Source organism: Pararge aegeria, chromosome Z (assembly GCF_905163445.1).
Source record: "Pararge aegeria chromosome Z, ilParAegt1.1, whole genome shotgun sequence".
Lineage (NCBI taxonomy): Eukaryota > Metazoa > Arthropoda > Insecta > Lepidoptera > Nymphalidae > Pararge > Pararge aegeria.
Genome location: NC_053208.1, coordinates 18,696,002 through 18,716,316, shown reverse-complemented (window position 1 = coordinate 18,716,316; position 20,315 = coordinate 18,696,002). Strand labels below are relative to the sequence as shown.

Sequence of the window (20,315 nt, the reverse complement as noted above, 5' to 3'; positions counted from 1 at the left end):
ATACACCAACCTAGCGCACGTTATAATTAGTATAAATCATTATTGTACGTTGCGTCCGGGTGGCCAAACTGAGTAGTCCAACTTATTCATTATCAACTCACCAAGTTCATTATTAAAATTTGACATCGAATATTGAAATTCGTTAAACAAACAATGCCCCGAATGTAATTATTGAAATCAAATTAGTTGAATAGCTTTGAACATTTACTATTGTCAATTGTTCAATGCTACGATTTGTTTAAAATTTTCATATTTAGAATCGGCCTTATCATGGTCGACAGCGCTTGTAACAATGACATAACTGAGTACCTACGAGTGACTATGATTTAGATTAGGTAGGTGTCTTGTATAGAGTATAAAGTATGAGTTAAGTATAAGTTAATAGAGTATAAAGTTGAGAGAATAAAGTTAAAGATTTTATAATAATGCTCATATAGGTATCCACTAAATAATTGGCAGCTGACCGCGTCGCCATATTATTCGCTGGCTAGGCTTCTGGGCCTATTACCTCTTGCATGGTGATATAAAAAAAAATATCTCTCCTAGTTAAGAGTTCCACAATAAGCGCGAATAATCAAACAAACCATAAAACAAACTGCTCAGATTTACAACTAGTATATAAATATACAAAACATTGTAAACTTTCACTACTTATGTGATAAATTCATTATTAACGAATGACTATGTCCACTTAGAATCCCGAATCGAAAATGTCTTCCCGTCTCTTTTATATAATCTATGATGTTTATCAAAATATAAGCACAAGAGATGATTTTTCAAAAAAAATAAAATCCATATGTTAAAATAAAAATAAATTATTTCCAACTATTTTGGATATCATTTTTAGCTTTAAAGTTTGAAACAAACTAACCTTTTTTAAAACTTTAAAGCGAATACTCAAAAGTACCGCCATACAAACTTTCATACTATACCATCATACCCCGTTGCCTTAGGACAGGGTTTTCGTAGGATTCTCTTAGTAGGATCACCTCTAAGATGTAACTGTAAGAATATTGCTATTTAAATTTCATCAATAATATCAATCTTATCCAAAATCTTCAGATTGTGGATTGAAAATTTTGTACTTTTATTCCTTTCCTACTCCTCCCTGTCTATAAGAATAGCTTAACTAACTTTGTATGTTAGGACGTACGTTGTTTATCAGTCAGCCGGTCGTTTACGGTATTTTTATAATTTCTAGATGTTTTTAAACTTTCTTCAAACATTTGAGTTTTGCTCTCGTAATTTGATTTAATAAAAATTATGCACAACTGATGTTAGCGGTTAAGTACAATTAGGAAAACAATTTGTTTTTCAGTTTACAAAATACTCATTGAGGGCGTTTTGTAAACTCAACTCGGCAAAAAGGTGTAGAAATTAGAACGTGGGATTCATTTGCGTTACAAGAATGGAGTTTATAACTTGTTTGTAGACATTTTGCATACTTTTACTGCTGGTTCCACTAACTAAAAGACCTTTAAGAATAAAAACTTTTAGTTAAATGTTCAAGAACTTCTAAGTGTTAATTATGTTAATTATTTATAGCAATAATTTCTCGGGAACAATACCGTTGTTTTTCTTGATAAGATGGACATGATAAATATTCTACGTCCATCTCCAGGACGCTTTGTATAAATGTGTCAACTGTCATCAGGTTGGTTAAACCGAACCAACAAATAAACAGAGTTTCTCATTTATAATATAAGGATTTATTTGACAACCGTATGATAGCTGTAATGATTAGTATACTTAGTATTACGTAAAATAATTTTAGTTTCGCGCTTTGGGCAACATATTCAATACGTACTTCTATGGCTTCGCCAAGCAGACAGAAAGACAAAGTGCAATTGTACCAGACTAAACTATAAGATCTCGCTTTGCTTGTTCAATTATTTCAACTTAAAGTAATCTTTGTTTTATTTGGCTCTATTAAACTTAGATTACTTTTAGTGATACTATTTTTTATTGAGTGGTTAACCTCGTAACAGTCTGTTGCCTAATATTTGACATATGATGTAACTGTATAATTGTTTAGAAGGCGTGCTACAAGTCTTAAATTATTTGCTATTTGTTGATTACAATGAACATCCGGAAGGAGGTAAATTCGTACGAGCAACTTGAATGCATGACATAAAATCTGCGATAAATAGGCACATGAAATATTATAGTGTCCCTAAATAGAAGTGATAAAACCCAGACCAAACCTATCTATGAGGCAAACACAAAATATGGCGACCGCTGGAACCTCTTCTGTATAAGATACTCAATAAAAAATACTTTAAGAAACCATAAAACACCCTAAAAATTCTGGTAGTTTAGCTTTTATTTTACATCTGAACACCGTAGGACTAGCCTTTTGTGGACAACACACACTAACAACCATTATAAGCCATTGTATACGAGACCTAAGACCTAGGTAACCGACCGAATGCAATATAATTATCAGGAAGGCTCCTCTGTCTGAAAAGATCTTAGTTTTTAATATATACATTTAAACATACACCTAACAGTACCTGCCTATACAAGTTAAAAAATTCAGAGAATTTTAACCATGTCATATTTTAAAATAGGAAACCTATATGTATGTATGTATGTAGTGGCCAGGCGGATATTTTTAAGCGCGAAAATTAAATATATTATTTGTCATACAAACTTTACTTTGGTCGAACAATATTACTGTTTCAATCTCGTTTCAATTTATATTTTCTTTGATTTTAACCATAGTGTTTCTATCTTCGTTGACCTGACATTCTAACTCTCAGGTGTCAAATGTCAATTAATTAAATTCATTGTTCCTAGTAGATTCATAGAATTGAACTTAACCATAATATAAAAAAATGGTGTATTTGAGCATTTCTCGGTGTTTTATCGAGAATACCTTGTTTGGTAATAGAAAAGGTGTTGCTTTTCTTATTCAACGTGTAAAATTTTCTTTTAACCAACCTCTGTTGGGTGGGCATCAACGAACTTTTGCGTTGACTCCGTCGAGATTTCAATGGCACAAATTCAAAGACATGTTCCATTTCTATGTGATGATGGGTCTGATTCCTGTCGGTGCTATCATATTTTACTCGAATGTTTATATTGGTCCCGCACAGTTAGCTCAAATTCCACCCAATTACTGTCCGAAACATTGGGAATACCATCGCCATCCGATTACCAGGTTTATAGCGCATTACATACACAACAATCCTCAACAGGACTATGAGAAATTCATGCATTATATTGATGAAGAACAACAAAAAATTAAATTACGGGCTCTAGAAAAGACTGTTATTAAAAAAATGGCCGAAAGACACGATTACCAGGCATATTATTACAGGCCTGTTTACAATAAGTATATTCGGATAAATAAGAGGACCAGTGAGAGGTTGTACAATCAGATGGGTGATGATTACAGTGATGATGAAGAATAAGAACGTTTTCGCAAGGCCTAACTCACTTTAGAACTTGTTAGGAATTTGTTTATTCTACTTAATTTAACCTGTTTTATGGGCATGAAATAAAAGCATTGCCGACTCATATTTTTATTTTTAGGTGGGATTTCCCATACAAAAGTGCAATGTTTATTTTCGTGAAATCAAAGCTTAGACATGTCGAAATGCTAAATGCTTTTGAAAATCTGACTTTCTAAAATGACCAATATATAACCTTTTTTTGGACGTGAAAACAGCGGAATACGAAATGTCGATCTACTCAAATTCTTATTGGTAAAATCGGTCTAAGAGCTGTAGCGCGACGGCGATAGTCTTTTCAAATACCTTTTCATCAAATTTTTCCCAGCTATACTATCGTCTTACCAGTACGATAGAAATGTATTTCCATACTGCTAAATGATTTGATTTCATAAGTTAATATCGCATTTGAAAAGAAAAATCTTTCGTGTTTTACAATACCTACGCATTATTACGCAACAAAATGTTTGTCACAACTCCAGCTTTTCATAACTTCGGAGCACATTGAGGTTATGATCTTATAACCAATACAAGTTTATTGCGGCAATAAATTTGATTTCCTCGCTTTCTTCTCTTTCATTTCTGATATCATGCAAGGTTGTCGAGTGTAATTGTTACGTTAACACCGGTTTGCCACACGATATATACCTACCTATTCAAGGAGTAAAAAACAATATTCTAACGATCTTGACGATATTTCGGCAATGGATTTTCGCGGGGAAATGAAAATTTTATGCAGACTGAGCTGCAGACCACTATAATATGCGGTTTAGTTTGATTATAGTATTTAAAATAAGCAATTTTTTTTAAACCGATATTTATTATCATAAGTGTGTAAGTAACTTCACTCATTATAGAAAAGAGGGCTTTAGAGCATAGTTGAAGTGCTGACCCAATGTAAGTTTTTGGGACTTTTTCACACCATCAGCTTAACGTGCTCTCTGAGGCACGGGGACCAACAATTTCCGCCTAACTACTGGGATTAGGGCTACTGAGATTTTTCTATATTTGGCCCGACCCGTGAATCGAATGCTGTACTTTATGATTCATAGTTTGAAATGCTAACCAAGAGGCTTTGGTTGGCATTCAATAATTAACATTCATTGATAATGTATAAGTACTCGTAGTTATTACTGCACGAGGTAGACATAGAATCTATTCATAGGTCACAGCAGAAGCTGCGACAAATTATAAAAGAGCGTTATGATTCCTATACAGACATTAGGTTACTGGGCATCCGAAGACTATAAATGACATTAAGATAGGTCTTATTAAAGTGGTTTAGCGAGTAGTTAAAATGGATACGCTCACATAGCCTTGCGTTCGGTGCGACCTTACATCTAGTGAAATTGAACCGGTACTTATTGTATACCGGTCTAGCTGCACTCGTGTACGGAATTATTGAGGCTAAGTTATTTATTTTAATACCAAGCCATACTTCCAGCCAATAGGACTTGTATTGTCAATTCTCCATAGAGACAACAGTGTCAGCTTAAAATATTTGGTATCGGCATATTTATTATTGAAGGCTTTAATCACGTATTTACAAACACAAATAAATCGCTCACTAGCGTCATCCTTCGAAAGACTTCCGGACGGTGAAGTAAGGCCTGCAAGAAATTATACGGAAATACTTGCCTTCCGATTAAAATAATTGACTTGTGGACAAAGTGATATGAATCACTATAGGTACTTTATTGAATCGGGCTACGTCACCGGTAGTGAATGTCATTAAACCAATAGCTTATTTAAGTAGCTAGAATTATCATTATAATTCACAGCAGTTCCCTACTGTTCCGACCACGGTATCTAAGGGTCTTAAGCTTATTGTAATGTTTTAATGACATTCATCGTTTCAAAACCGCGAACTCATAGACGTTAATTTACCATGCGACCTCAATGCATAGTGCGCCACAGGTTTAATACTAACTATGATATAATATCTCCCAAACTATGCATCCAAATAACACACTGTAAAGGGCAAGGTTTATCTATTATTTACGATTAAATTGTACTTTTTAATGGAATTGTAATTAATAAAACGATTGAAAAACACCTTTCAATGTTTAAATACCTAATTATTTTCGGAATCATCTTTGAAGCTTATTTATAATAGATAGGTTAAACCTTCCCGGACAGTTTTTTAGATTGTCTAATTAACTTAAAAATATTTGTCTAGAAGGCTAAGCTAGGCTAATATGCCTATTCTCATAGTATTCCTACTTAGGTATAACAGAGCATTTATGATTAGAACGTGGATAAAGCGTCACAAAACCGTTATTTCAGGTTGAGATATTATGTCGACTAGATTAAAATGTAGCCCATTTTACTCGCTGAGAATGCAAAACAATTTTTAAAATCGGTTCGGTAGTTTCTGGCGTTTACATAAAAGCACACAAAAAACTAACTTTTCCTGTTTATAATATTTGTACCTATACAAGTGAAATAGAATATAAGCAATCTGCGCTGCGGAACACTTCTCTCCATCTCGCTCGATCGGCGTGAGAGCGAATTAGAGGCGAAAGTGATTATAATGCTATTACCCCATCGTTTGCACTTATGGAATCAGAATGCGTAATACTCACACACACCCACGTTCTGATTTGATACAATTTCTCATGACACGATATTCATTTGGTTTTTATGCTGTGCGTGAATTACCGCACACTTTTTTTTTGTAATGCGGTATAACGTTCCTATCCATTAGTATTCAGCAGATTAGTGATAAAGATTGTATTAAGTGTATGGTTTAAACAAGTCATGTTGTTTAAAATTTCGTTGACAAAGCTTAGTTGACTCATAGTTTCTTATAGGTAACCAGTAGTTAGCATTGGTTTCGTTGCCTCAGAAGCCAGCTGTCAGTTGATGAATCATGGCACGATATTCGAATTGAAACAAAACCCAAACATTCTAACCTAGGCATATAATTGAGGTATCTTATAACAGTGTGTCTTTGTTGTAGATGTTTCCTGATTTGCACAATCTACGTGAACTGTAGTGAAGTGGACATTATTACAGAACCACGTCCGGGTGAAGAATACGTTTTAGTAAGTTCCGGCCAGCAAACTCCTATAAGAAACTTCGAAACAGCACACAAAATACCTGAAAAACATCCTAATTATCGTTTAACAAAGCCTGATGATGGCGATAAGGTATTTAAAAAGATACATAGTGGTAAGGCTAAACATCCCGCGGAAGGAATTATTTCTATTGAAGAAGATAAAAAAACCTTATTAAAAAAGGGACAAAAGGTTAAAACTTCGGAATCGATAGAAGTTGATATACCTATATCAAAAATTGAAGATATCAAAATAAAAGAAAACGTAAAAGACGTTGATATCAACCCTAAAATGGCGGTTGCTTTAGAAACACTTTCAGAATCGGGAAAATTGAGTAACAACGATGGGACAACTACTCAAAAACCCGTACTTACCACAGCATCATCAGCGTCTTCAAAGGCTTATGACTATATCCCTATAAACTTTGACACTATTGATGATATTAATAGTGGTCTACTCTCATCCAATGTTAAGTTAGAAACTGCAGGGTCTGAGCAAAAACAACATTCTAGAATTCAAGTGAAGAAAGGACCGAACGGTCAAGATTATGAATACGAGTACATATACTATTATTACGACGAAGATGAGGATAGTAAAAAAGATACTAAAGGTAAATTTGCTTCTTCCACTGGTGTACCTGCGCTCAATTCCCATGACGGGCCCCAGAAAGTTGAAAATGAAAATCAAATTGCTAAGGAAACCAGGCCTAAGAGCAAATACAGTACTATTGACAGATCGACTGTAACTACAACTGCAATTCCTGAAGTCCATAATGAAGTCAACCCAACCCCTGCAAGAGGGCGTTCTCGGGGCCGCAATGTTACACCTGCACCTGTTGAAGAAGAATCGCGAGAAGAAAGGTAAGTCTTTACATAAAACGTTTGCTTTTAGCTTAATAGATTGTGTATGTAGCAGTATAAGCAGAACTAGGACGCAGTATGGGTCACTGATATAGCTGTAATAGTATTGGCTGTAGTAGAGCATTCAATTCGTTCTTAGTAATTATCTACTCAAGGTCCTCGCTTATTGACACACGCGTGTGAAACCACTGCCTACGGAGAAAGCTCTCGGATATGGAAAGAAGTGTACGTACAGTTCAATTATTTTTTAACAGGCTACCATCGAGCACTCGGTTTCCTCCACGTGGTCGCAATTTCGCAGCTACTAGTACTACTACTACCACTACTAGCGTTCCTGAGGTATCTTCCGAAACAATTAGACACCGTGGTCGGTCACAGGTTGACAATGTTGCAGATGAGTCAATAGGTCAAACAAGAAGTAGAACTCGAGCTCATATAAGGTACAGTCATTAATTCGAAAATACAACTTCTTATAACTCTTCTTTCTGCTATTCGTTTCTTCATCCTAATGCTATGGGTACGTTAAATCTTTTACTTATATGGAATGCTGTATTTATATATGTACCTACATGTTTTACGAGTGAAGTGAATGGAGTTTGGTGTCCTTTAACATGGTGTGCTGCTTATAGTAGCATGATTTTAATACTTTAATTTCTCTGTGTTATCTTTTTTCAAAGCTAATATTTCATAAAGTTTAACCTTGTTTATCTTAAATGAATCTTGTCTCAAATATAACGTTTATTAAATTTTTATAATAAATATGCTATTCATTGAGCGCAAAAAAATTACAAACTCAAAGCATATTATTCACATTTGTGATTATTTTTAATTTACTGAATTTTCTAGTACAAAAGTAATAAATATTATTTATGCATATAAAAATGGCTTAATTTTTCAGACGGCCAAGCTCCGAACTAGTAGATCTTGACAGTTTCAAGACACATTCGGGCGGCATTCCTGCACAATATAAAGAACCTCCAACGAGGTATTCGTCTGAAAGTCAAACTACGACTGTAGCTGCGGAAACAGTGCCTTCTGTAAATGAACCGTCTCACACGAAAGAATCACAAAGAGAGGGCCATAGTCTTTCTAATGGAATAAGATTCCAAGAAATTATTGATGATTCGAAATTGCCACCTGACTACAAGCAAACGACGACATACGATCAAGAAACAACTGAATACACGACAATGACAGCTATGGAGAAGGTTGCACTTGATTTATATGCCTATTTGGCTGGGGAAAATCTAAATAACGAAATAAGTCCATCAAGTGATTTAAGCATTGATGTTTCGACCGCAGTAGATGATGATGCTTGGACAACTGAAGTTGTTAGCACAACCGAGGAAGAGACAACGCCCACTACGACCACCACTACAACGACGACGACGACGACTACAACAACAACGCCGGCCCCCACTACGACCACAACAACAAACGCACCCACTCGCCCTTCAAGGTTCAAGGGTCGCCCCGGTGCCCGATCACGCGCCCCTGCTTCCACAAGTGCAGCCACTGAACCACCGCAAGAGACGACTACGAGAGTGCGAGGTAAACATCACGTGTAATCCTCTAAAATTTTAATAAGAACGGCTTTACTTTTATTTTATTACTAAAAATTCCGCCGAAGTTGCGTTCTTCCAAACAGCCGTTCAAACGTGAATGTTTTGTTTAATTAATGTGTGTTTTCTGAATGCGCATAACAAGACATTTATGTTTTCTTTCTTATTCATGTACTTACTAATTATATTTATGATTGCGATATGAAAGCGAATTTTTTCCTATTCTTTCTTGCTGCTCAGCGATTTTTATGCGAAGTTGTAAAGTAGTTCAGCCAGTTGCAAAAGGGTATCGGAATGTCATTCTACCACTTTGCTGCTAGTTAATATTTTATGCAGGCAAGTAGGTACAGGCAATGGTGACTCCACGTTTAGGTGATCGGTAGTACACTTTATTTTATTTTTTCCAGTGAAATAATAATCTATTAGAGTTTTATGAAAACTCAAGGCTAACTTAAGGGTATGATTGAATGAATAAACCTAAGCTATCCATTAAATAATATACTTAGACAAATATAACCAACCTTCCTGGAATCATTCAATTAAATTTCTGGTTGATGTATGACTTTTTTCATTCAGACTGGTTTTTTTTTCGTCTCAAGTCTAAAATGTCTTAAAGGAAATAATTTAATGTCACTGGGCACTGTTATAATTGAGTCAACTGCAATATTCAGAGGTATAGTAAGTGAGCATTTGTTGGCAGGTCGATTTGGTAAGCCAAACGGGGCCCGGAAAACAACCGCTGCAGCCGCTGCCGCCGCCGCGGTCGAAACTTCAACATCAGCCGCACCTGTTGAAAAACCAGCACAGGCTAAGGTTAGCATTTATTTGTTTCAAACAGATATTACTTTATACTTTAAGCGATTTTGATTAACGTTAATAAGCGACATGCCCGAGCGATATTGTGCAATGCGAATTTATTACTATTAATTAACGTACTTTTTTCATATTTAATAACTTCAACTCACCTGATTATCATACATTACGACATTAATATTCACACAAGTAGTATAACAATGATGTATTGTATGTAGCACCGCACAATGTAATAAGGTTTAAGTTTCCTAGGTTATAGATGGTTTTATCGTGATGGCAAAACGTGAATTGCATTTTAATCATCACTGACTTCTCAGGATTAATAATTGGATTGTAGCCTAAAAGAAATTGTATGCTGATACATAACAAACTCACAAACTAATTATTATTGATATTGTTGAGATAACAAAAAGTAATCTTTGTTTTTTACTATCAAAATTACAGACCTACTAAGTACTAATACCTAAGTAAAGTATTTTGTTACCTAAAGTATTTTAGTACCTTTAATAAGTAAACATTATCTTTACTGAAAACATAATCGATTAAGCCATATGTTAGGTATCTACATAGCGGTTTTTTTAAACAAAGTATAGGGGAAACTGTTCTGGTAATTAATTACACTAGCACTACACTTTCACTACACTACACAAACCCACAATTCTTGAAAGTTATAAGACAACTATTTTTATCGGTCATGTCCAAAACTGGATTACCTTGATATTTGCATAGATTTAAAGCCTTAAATTAAATGTATTCCTTTTTTATAGATGCGAAAGGGTTTATGTTTGTTTGTTTATTAGTACCCGACTTTATCAAGTAAATCCCTGAAGACGATGTAAAAAAACAGACGAAAAATGTTATCAGTAGCACTGTCCAAAAAATAACAGCATCATAAAGTGTGCAAAGCGAAGAATTTGTAATCAGTAATAGAAAGTAGATAGGGGATCTACTTTCTATCCCTTTCTGAGTTCAATCAACTTAGACAGGTAGTAATATAATTAGCCCAACCAAATATCTATCCATAGTACGCTACCTTGTAAGGGCCCTTCGCAATTACGGCTCGCACTTAGCCGGTTTTTGGGTTCCTTTACAAAAATGGTGCAAACAGACTCTTCGTACGTATTTTACTTTCTGCCACAAAATTATATCCATATAGAAAGTAACCACTGATGGTACGTAGTTTAAATCAAGAAATTATGGACCGTGCTTATTCAACTTTATTTAATGACTTTTATTACAGTCGAATGGACTAAGTAAACATACCAAGTCCATTCGAATATCCCGGTAGATGACTTCATTTCTGAAATCCGAAGGCATTGCCCTTTGAATATTTACTGAAACAAAGGCATTGCCATCACTAGTGAGTGTTTTGTATTGAATTGGCAGATACGTCCAGCAGGGCTAGCACAGCCATGTGACAGAAATTATATTATTAACTACTAATATAATACAAATATATTTAACTTTTCCACCTGCTAAAGCACGGGAACATAGAATAGGAGAAGTTTACCCCCGTTCTTTATTACACATGGATTATTTGGATATTATTTCCACTTGTTTGCCAGTGCTCTCAGAGTTTATAAACTGTAGGAGAAGATAGATTCATATCCTTTCCCCGGGGATATAATTGTCTCCTTCCTATGCTAGCCGTGCTTCCTATGCTAGGGGGCTTACCACCATTATTTTTTTTATTCTTGACGTTTTTCTATTAGAATTTTCATTCTTATTTAAGTAAGTCTTATATAGCTTGATGGTAGCAAGCCCCTGTAACGGTAAGAGTGTGTCTATGACAGAGATGTTCATTTGTTTCATTTTATTGTTAGCAGGCATTCGGCCGTCGCGGTCTATTTGCTGGCCGAGCTCGCCCCAGCACCAGTGCTCCAGTTCAAGACGCATTAAATTCGAGCGCGTCCAGTGATGGAACTACACTAAGGTTAATTTCATTGCTAATCTAATCTTTCTTCTATCTATATTAAAAAATCTATTGCCGTAATATTTTCATTCACGATTCATTAGTAGAGAAAACAACAGATGATACATTACAAAAATGTGCTGTTCTGCTGTTGCCCGCGACTTCTTCCAGATTTATTTTTATATCCTGCAGGAACCATGTGTATTTCCGGGACAAAATCTGTTAAGCATTTAAATTTGTTCTACGGTGGGCGTACGGAATGGGTTTACGTCAATGAATATAGTTAACTTTTATTTAACGCGGGTAAAACTCGCGAACAGCTACTGCGTAAAACGCAACGGTAAGGAAACCGCCCGTGTCATTAGTTTTAATATAGAATTTCGTTTTGATCTGCGGCTGAAACCTAGGGTTGAAGCCAATCAAAAGTAAAATAAAAAAAACTATGTTTTATATAAAACAATGGACGTATTTGAAGGTCCTAAGCCTTAGCAGCATAAAAAGTTGGTGGGCAACACATGAGTTGTGTAAGTGACAAAATAAAATCTAAGAGAAAATCGTTTATTCTTTACATAATAATATGTTTAGTTTATTTTTAGAGGAAAAATCATACTATGTTATCTCCTTCTTACAAAAATTGAAATAAAGGACATTTCATGCTGAACCTGAAACTATGGAGTTGTATTTTCCTTTTATACTTTGCAGAACACACACGATGATAGATCCTGATTAGCTTGGAAGGTCAATGTTTATTTTATATGTGTTGAATATTATTTTTAGTTCACGGATCACGAATTACAACAGCAAACATTTTATGGTCTTAGATATTATTAACACAATCATTCTATTGATGATCCGTCCATACGACGCCCTAATATTTTAAAGAGTCTGTTTGTTTACTATATGAGTGTCCGTGTAGTAGTTTTAAAGTTCATTGATTTTAATAATCCTTTCACCATTAGTAATAATAAGATTTTGTAAACAGAGCCAGAAGAAAATACGTTCGTGACCTTTTCTATCCTGTACGCTTTCTAAATGGCCAGTATCAGACGGAAATAATATTATCTACAAAATTACTGATTTTAAGTAGATGTCAAAAAGTCCCCCAAATTATGTCGAATGTATCATTACATTACGACCTTTAGATGACGCGGGTAAAACCGACGGGAACAGCTAGTATTTGATGATTTTACAAAATACAAGTATTTGGTCCGCTAAGACTTTATGACCCAAGTGAAGTATTTTAATAGACAGTCAATGTATCAAAATTATTTCATTTTAAACAGGCCGCGACTGCGTCCAGGCCAACGAAGAATTTCCACAACTACCGCAGCCACTTCTTCTGCAGAAGTAGGAGAAACCGCTTCACCTGTTACGGGAGCAAACCCATCGTCTGGTGAAGTGGTTGAAACTACGCCTAATCCTTCAAGGACAATTGGGTATATATGCGTGTTTATTTTTACTTGACTACCGAAGAGAAGTTTCACTTCTAGCAGTCTGAGTTTATTCCTGGAACATGCTGGCTAAGTATGAACCTGATAACACAATCATAGAACGAGGGATTGATGTATTGAGATTTCTACGAGATTCACATACGACAGGAAGGAATCAGAGACACCGACAGCTCCTATCCCTCCTATAGGATTGTAAAAATGAGATGGTGGTAGGACTGATGCACGTTGTGATTACAAGTTGCAGGAGTGACGACACCGCACTAGACAACCTAACGTTGGCTACTAATTTGACAGAAAACATCATATGAGCGTGAAGAGTTGTTAGGGAGTCGCCAAAGTAGGCGGCACAAAGTGTGGAAAACTCTCAAAATATCCTATGTCCAGCCGTGGATAGGATAATGTTTCATTGAACGTTGATCGATCTAGTTCCTTGAATAGGCCAAAGTACTCATTAAATTTAGATAAATTACTCTTAATTCGTTCATTTTCATTCGTCAACCTGCTACGCGTCTTCATGTGTTAATGTGTATAACCCATGACATTAGACGTAATTGTTATAATACATACAAAATAAATTTTGTCAAAAAGTTATCCTAAATAATCAGCCTTATTTTAATGAGTTTCAAATATGTATCTCATTTCTCTCCCAAGTACATGGGAGAATTTATACAGAAAAAGACATTAAAGTACGAGTTTTGACCTCAACATAATGGTGCTTTGGAACAACCAGTATTTGTTTTTTGTTATTTAAAATGACACAGATTATGGAATATAAAACAGGGTTTTTGACACATTGCGTGTTTACCTCCAAAATAATATTTAACTGGTAAAGGATGGTGACTGTATTTCTAATCAGTTCTATCAAAATTTAATAGTATAATCGGCAGTTATAATATCGTTTAGATAATAGTAAAATATGAGCCACTTTCCGAGCAAATGCAATGAAATACTTATTAAAAATTTGCGTCACGACCTTAATAACCAACTTACCGCACTAATAGTTATTTAACAACTACTTTTAAATACCTATTTTATATATTTACTAATTTGCAGTCGTAAACCTGGTGCCAGGCCAGTAGCGTTAAGACCAGGGCCGAGGTTGAACATCAGGCCCAGTGCTCGTTTAAGACCTGGACTGACCAGCGCAGCGCCAACGGAATCCTCATCTGATGCACCTGTTGCCGAGACCCCGGCATCCGAGGCACCAGCAACTGAATCTGATGCTGAGGTTTGTGATGTCTGTTATATTTATCAATTCAGCTAGTTATTATCATTGGAAGCTGAGGTGATAATTAAGTTGAAATAGGTAATAGCTTTGTGGTTGGGACTTCGGTCTCCCTTTCGGGGAGTCTATCGCTTGCTTTGCGGCACGGTGAAGGAAAACAGCGTGAAACAACCTAAATGTCTTATGGTTCTCCATAATGTACTTAATGGCGCGTGAAGTCCATCAATTCGCACTAGGCCAGCGCAGCGTGATTGACTACGGCCTAAAGCCTTCTCATTCAAGGAGGAGACCCGTGCCCTGTAGTGGGCCGGCCATGGATTTATTGTGATGATGATGTGGTAGCCTTTGTTGTCAGTACTTCAACCCGGGAGAACTTCCGGGAGAACGCACCTTTTAACTTTTCGGAATAACGTGCGTGTTAAAAGAAATTTAATACTTAGGTATCACTTGATTTACGTTTTAGGTAAACATTTATACAGGGCTTTAGCAGTAAAACCGACCCGAAAACAGTAATTATTAAAGTTCCATGACATTTCAGTTATTTTGAAGTTGTAGTTTGATAGTTAGAAATACAAATCACAAACATTTACAAACCTCATGGCGATAAATATTATAAAAGTAACACATTAACTGAACATAAAATATTATAAATGCTAAATTGCTAAACATCGCAAAACAGACAGGTGATCTTGATATTCCTTAGAATCCTTCTCACATCCTACCACATGGATATATACAACATATTACTACAGGTCTCCTATCTCCAGATCAGAAGTACGGAGACAAAACCACGGGGAACCGCTAGTGGTGAATCACAAAGATGCTATATGATTTATAGCGTAGTAACATCTACACAATACAAATCCTGTCACTGATAGTTGAAAGTGAACCAAGGGCAGCTACTTTTAATTTATTATGCCGAATAAAATCGTACGACTGAGTTGCATTGGAGAATGTTGTAATATCAGAATAAAATAAATATTTCTTAATTTGGAACGCCAGTAGTTTTATGCTAAAATGTCAATTATTATATGACATATCGAGACGTTTCTAAAAATTTCTGAATCATGAGTCAACAATAAACTGATTTAAATATTAGCGTTCTTCACTCCTTCTCTTTGTAAACTACTAGCTGTTGCCCGCGGTTTCTTACGCAGTTTTATGGTTTTTCATGAATCCTGTGGGAACCGTACCGTACCGTATTTTCCCGGGATAAAAAGCTTCTGTGTTAATCCATGGTATAATCTATCTCCATTTCAAAATTCAGCCAAATTGGTTCAGTAGTTTTTGCGTGAAAGTGTTACAAACATCATTCCCTCTATCTATCCATGCAAACTTTTGCATTTATATGATTAGGATATGTTTTCGAAATTCCATTCGACTCTTCCAACAGCGCAATTTTCGTTGAAAAGGGTTCATACACGTGGCCAGCGTTGCACACGAAATGCGTTGTTGCTAACCAAAGTAAAAATGTTCATACATAAAAAAAAACATCACCGAATTGCCTTTATAAAATATTTGAATTGCTAATTAGTACGATCTCCAATATATGACTTGATACTGTTTAACTGAATGTGAAAATGCTTTATTATGTCCTCTCTCTTATGAAAGTCTCAGGACATTAATCAGCTCAAGGTTGAAAAGCTTCTATCTCGTTTGGATAGTGAAAAAAAAAAATGTTGTTTTTGATTGAAGGGTAGTAGTAGGATATTTTCTAATGCTGGAAAAACATAATATACAACGTGTTTTCTAATTACAAAATACTATTGAAGAGTGAATAAGGAATAAACCTGTAAAAACATGTAATCAAAAGAAGCATATTTATTTAACCTTACAAACGAATTCAAAACAGTGCTAACTTATGACCAACCTATTTTAAATAAAAGACCGACACGGGCATAATACCTACGCTACGCGACGCGTACCTATTTAATAAAGTGAGAGGAGTCACTTGATTTTAATTTTGCACGTGATGTGGCGGCTGTATTTCTTTCAGCACAAGTTATGGCAGCGGTTTACTCAAAAACTATTAGCGGGTCGGTTTCTCAGATAATTCCCAGAGACAGTAAATAATGTACCTCTAAAGGCATGTGAAGTAATATTTCGGTTTACATTTTTACGTTGTAGTTAAATTTGCCAATGGTTGAATTTTCGTCTACTCCATTTAAATTTCAGAAGTGCCAGTCAATTAATTCGGGCAATGACAAATATTTTTTTCATTATTTCGACTTTGATATTCTTACAGGGATCAGTGCCAACTCCAGCACCTGAACAACCCCGCGGAGTGCTGAAACTTCGCAACCGGCTGCAGGTGTCACCTTCTCCAAAACCACGTGTCGCCGTCACACCACCTGCGCGTCGACCCAACCCACTTCTGAAGAAACGACTTCCTTCTACTGAGGTATTTATTCTCCCTTTAAATTCCCATACTCTGAATCCTTATTTAAATGAAAAAGGTATAAGACTTTATAATTTTGTTCATAAGTTATTGCTTGGATCCTTTTTGCCGTCTTCAATTGATAGTATCTAATTATTGACTTCCACGATGTAAAATGTAATGTTGAATAGGTTATTCTTCCGTCTACCAAACAAAGAATACGTCGGTTGGTACTCCGTGTGCCAACGTCCAGATGTATATTCAGCTTTAATATTAAATTCCTTTCAGTGACTTTATATGACAATATGATTCGTCTTTCCTAGGCTACGACAGAAGCGCCTAAGAAGTCAACAGAGTCTTCAGAAGAGAGCACTAGTGCAGAGAAGAGCGAGGTTGAGGCTGAAACAGAGGCTGTTCCAGCGGAGACGACACCTGCTCCTCCATTACGAGGCCTTGATGCCCTCATCGCAAGAAGACGCGCTGCTGGGATAGGTGGCCGGCCAGCTCGCCCCGTCCGAGGCGCGAGAACACCTTAATAACATCACAATCAAACCCCTCCGTATACTAGAGTTAAATTACGACACAACTGTACCCGTTTATTGTAATTTTTACACCTTCAAAGTTGTAACTCGTTAAACTCGTGTAGTTATTTTTGAGCTCATACTCCTATTTTTGTTATGTAGCACATACGATTCAAATTAGCCCTATTATTCAGGTGTCGTAATGTAACTTTAGCATTATTCTATGGCGTCGCTCACCGAGAAAAATATTAATACTATCTATTCATCATTCAAAATAAGTAGTAGTTATAATTACATCAATACTTATGTCACAGAGTTGCTTTTAAGTTGCTTTAAATTTTAGAAATTGTAAAGGATTTCTTCAAAATGCTTCCCTGTACGTTTTTATTTCTCGGTGCAACAATTAGCGCTCGTCATATTAGTCAAATTATTCCCCAAACTGCTTAGAGATTATTCTAATTCTCACTTTTTTATAATTGCTAGTTGTATGGTATCTTATATGTAATTAGATTTAAAGTATCTTAATTTTTAAACTGTTTTTTAGTGTCCTCGACACCTAACCATTTTTTTAAAGAACTTTTTTCAATAATTTTAATAATTTTCATTATGTACATATTAGAGGTTAATTATGTTACAAGTAGGTGTGTATTCAGAGGTTGATTTTGGAAAAGAGCCAATCGCTTGGCATTTTTAAACTCATAAACCAAATTACTAACCATCGAACTCCATTATAGTGGACATATCCTAATCGCCAAAGTACGCCCTAAGACTAGGGACGCTGTAAAACTTTACTAAGAATGCTTTTCACTCATGTTATAGAGAAGCCGAATATCTCATCTATAAGCGTCGACTAGTTCCTTAAAATAGTGAATAATGATAGTAATGACGATCGGATGACAAGCATCGGTGCTATTACACTTCACCAGGCGGTTCGAAATCTACTTATTTATGATATAGATAATTTCAAAAATAAACATGCCATTATTATATTTACGCCATAAACCAAATCACTCATTACCTTACATTAAACAATGCTTTGTTGTACCATATTAAAAGTTGCAATAAATACTTAGGTACCTAAATTTTGCGTGTTTTTATCTACTAGAAATCAGTAGATATCTAAAATTGATTTTTTAGTTACATATTTGTCTCGATAGAAATATTTAAAACATCGACGATATTATATACTCAATTATCTTTATTTATTATATTAAGTGGTCAAAATGTTGTAGGGCTTAAGTGAGAATGTTGTTACTGAATCGTTCCAACAATCATCGATTTCACTAGAAACGTCTGCTGAAGCACTGATAGTTAGTGCCATCGTGATATGTTTTGTATCTTTCGTAAGTGTGATAATAAAATAAACAATAAGATAACGTTTGTCCATTTGTTTTTTTTTCATCCTAACTAAGCACATCATGGTGCATAGCGTGTGTGACGTTTAATGTTCTGATGTTGTTTTCCGGCTTGAGGTTTTCCCCCTTTATTTATAACTTACCTAAATGATCTAGATGTAAGAAACTGAATTATTTTATTTTTTCATCATCAATTTTGAGGTCGGGCTGTTGTATATAAATCGGTTCAAGCTGTCCTGATCCCCTACTCGTTAGCGTGGGAGGCCCAACAATCGGTTGGGGTCGTTGGTGTCTACCAACGACCCCAACCGATCCGGGAGGTATACAACGGGTTTTCGGAGCGTCTAACAAAGCCAACAAGAGGGACATGCCGTGGTGGTTTTTAGTTTAGGTAAACCCCCTTTATTGGGGGGAGTCCCACCTAACCTTCGTCCTGCCCAAGAATCGGAGGTAGCAAAAAAGCTTTTTCACCACGCCAAAAACAAAAAAAAGGTAAAATTAGAAGCACCAAAACTTCATATTTTGAACATGCATATAACGCATAAAAACCGGGACCGACTACTTTTGGAACTTGAATGGAAAGCCTGCATGTCCACCCCATCGTCAACAATAGGAACATTAAACTTTATAACAATTATTTATTAGTTCTAAAACTATAATAGTTTGATAGGACAACTAAAAAACCTTTACTTTTATCATCAAAGTGTTCAAAAGGTCAGTAAAAGTTGGGCTTAAAATATTTTTTTTTATCATACTGGATGAGCACACCAACCTCTTACTATTCAGTGCTATTTACGTTCCAATCTATAACATCTAACTCATAATATTGTCTAACTTACAAACATGACAGTTCTTCACAATGTTCTCGATGGCGTGAAAGTCTACCAATTCGCACTGGTTGACTACGACTTAAACCATTATCATTGAGGAGACCCGTGTACTGTAGTAGGCCGGTAATGGTATAGATAATTATGTTGATTATAATATGCGTTGTCCATGATTATTTTTTGTTAGGCCCACTTAGGCATAATAAATTATGACATAAGAAAATTACACCAGACTGGGTCAAACAAACAACATAACAACGCACTTGTTTTGTTATCGAATCGAGTTTGTATTGTACCTATCAGCTAATCGCGGATGCTGCATACGGATACTTCGCAGAAGACAAATATATAATATCAATTCTATTATTTTTAAACATGTAATAAAACCATTGTAAAAATAATTCCTAGAAAACCAACGTATTTAACTTTGAAAAAATAGAATTTATGTCACGCTCGCTCCAAAACCTTTTTTCTTCCCCTTTTTATAAATTATAATTAAATAATTGTTTCTGTATAATGCCTGCCTCGTTGAAATTTATATAATACCCTAAAATAGGCTTAGATAGTAATATATGAAATGAATAGGTGCGAATGAGTCGTACGAAATTGCCGTTGTTATACTTAACGTACCTAATAGATCTATTTTTATTAATGCTTTGAGTTGCTATAAAAAATTTAATTTGTGAAATTTTCAAGGTCCATCTTTAAAAAAACATTACTTTACCTCCTCATCTTTAACTTATAAAGATGAATATCTTTAAAAGTTCTTACTGGTACTATTCTAAGTCATATTTACAGTAACATTCCCAATTTACCTTGATACCTAATGATTATAAATTGATACTAGTCGTGGAAATAAAGTGATATCTATGAAGCAATTTCAATAATATATCGTGTG

General features: G+C 35.3%; 2 protein-coding genes across 5 annotated transcripts in view; both read left to right on the top strand.

Annotated features, from left to right (window-relative positions):
• Nucleotides 1-17,710, top strand: part of LOC120636573 (mucin-12-like) — a 37,726-nt gene extending 20,016 nt beyond the window's left edge. For 2 of the 4 annotated variants that reach the window (XM_039908108.1, XM_039908109.1), the window contains exons 3-11: nucleotides 6,418-7,374; nucleotides 7,629-7,814; nucleotides 8,273-8,925; nucleotides 9,637-9,749; nucleotides 11,573-11,682; nucleotides 12,945-13,097; nucleotides 14,166-14,340; nucleotides 16,583-16,738; nucleotides 17,038-17,710. In XM_039908108.1, the coding sequence (XP_039764042.1) occupies nucleotides 6,418-7,374; nucleotides 7,629-7,814; nucleotides 8,273-8,925; nucleotides 9,637-9,749; nucleotides 11,573-11,682; nucleotides 12,945-13,097; nucleotides 14,166-14,340; nucleotides 16,583-16,738; nucleotides 17,038-17,250 (2,716 nt within the window). In that variant the 3' untranslated portion in view covers nucleotides 17,251-17,710. The remainder of the gene's footprint in view (nucleotides 1-6,417; nucleotides 7,375-7,628; nucleotides 7,815-8,272; nucleotides 8,926-9,636; nucleotides 9,750-11,572; nucleotides 11,683-12,944; nucleotides 13,098-14,165; nucleotides 14,341-16,582; nucleotides 16,739-17,037) is intronic. The other 2 variants (XM_039908110.1, XM_039908111.1) reach the window with 2 other exon arrangements.
• Nucleotides 2,810-3,522, top strand: LOC120636574 (NADH dehydrogenase [ubiquinone] 1 beta subcomplex subunit 5, mitochondrial-like). Its single transcript, XM_039908112.1, has one exon. It carries the CDS (start codon nucleotides 2,838-2,840, stop codon nucleotides 3,414-3,416), a length of 579 nt encoding a protein of 192 aa, XP_039764046.1. The 5' UTR covers nucleotides 2,810-2,837; the 3' UTR covers nucleotides 3,417-3,522.
• Nucleotides 17,711-20,315: the final 2,605 nt, after the last annotated feature.

Bases quoted from the DNA above. Each gene is read 5' to 3' on its own strand.
- LOC120636574 (XM_039908112.1), top strand. From the start codon at position 2,838: ATGGTGTATTTGAGCATTTCTCGGTGTTTTATCGAGAATACCTTGTTT.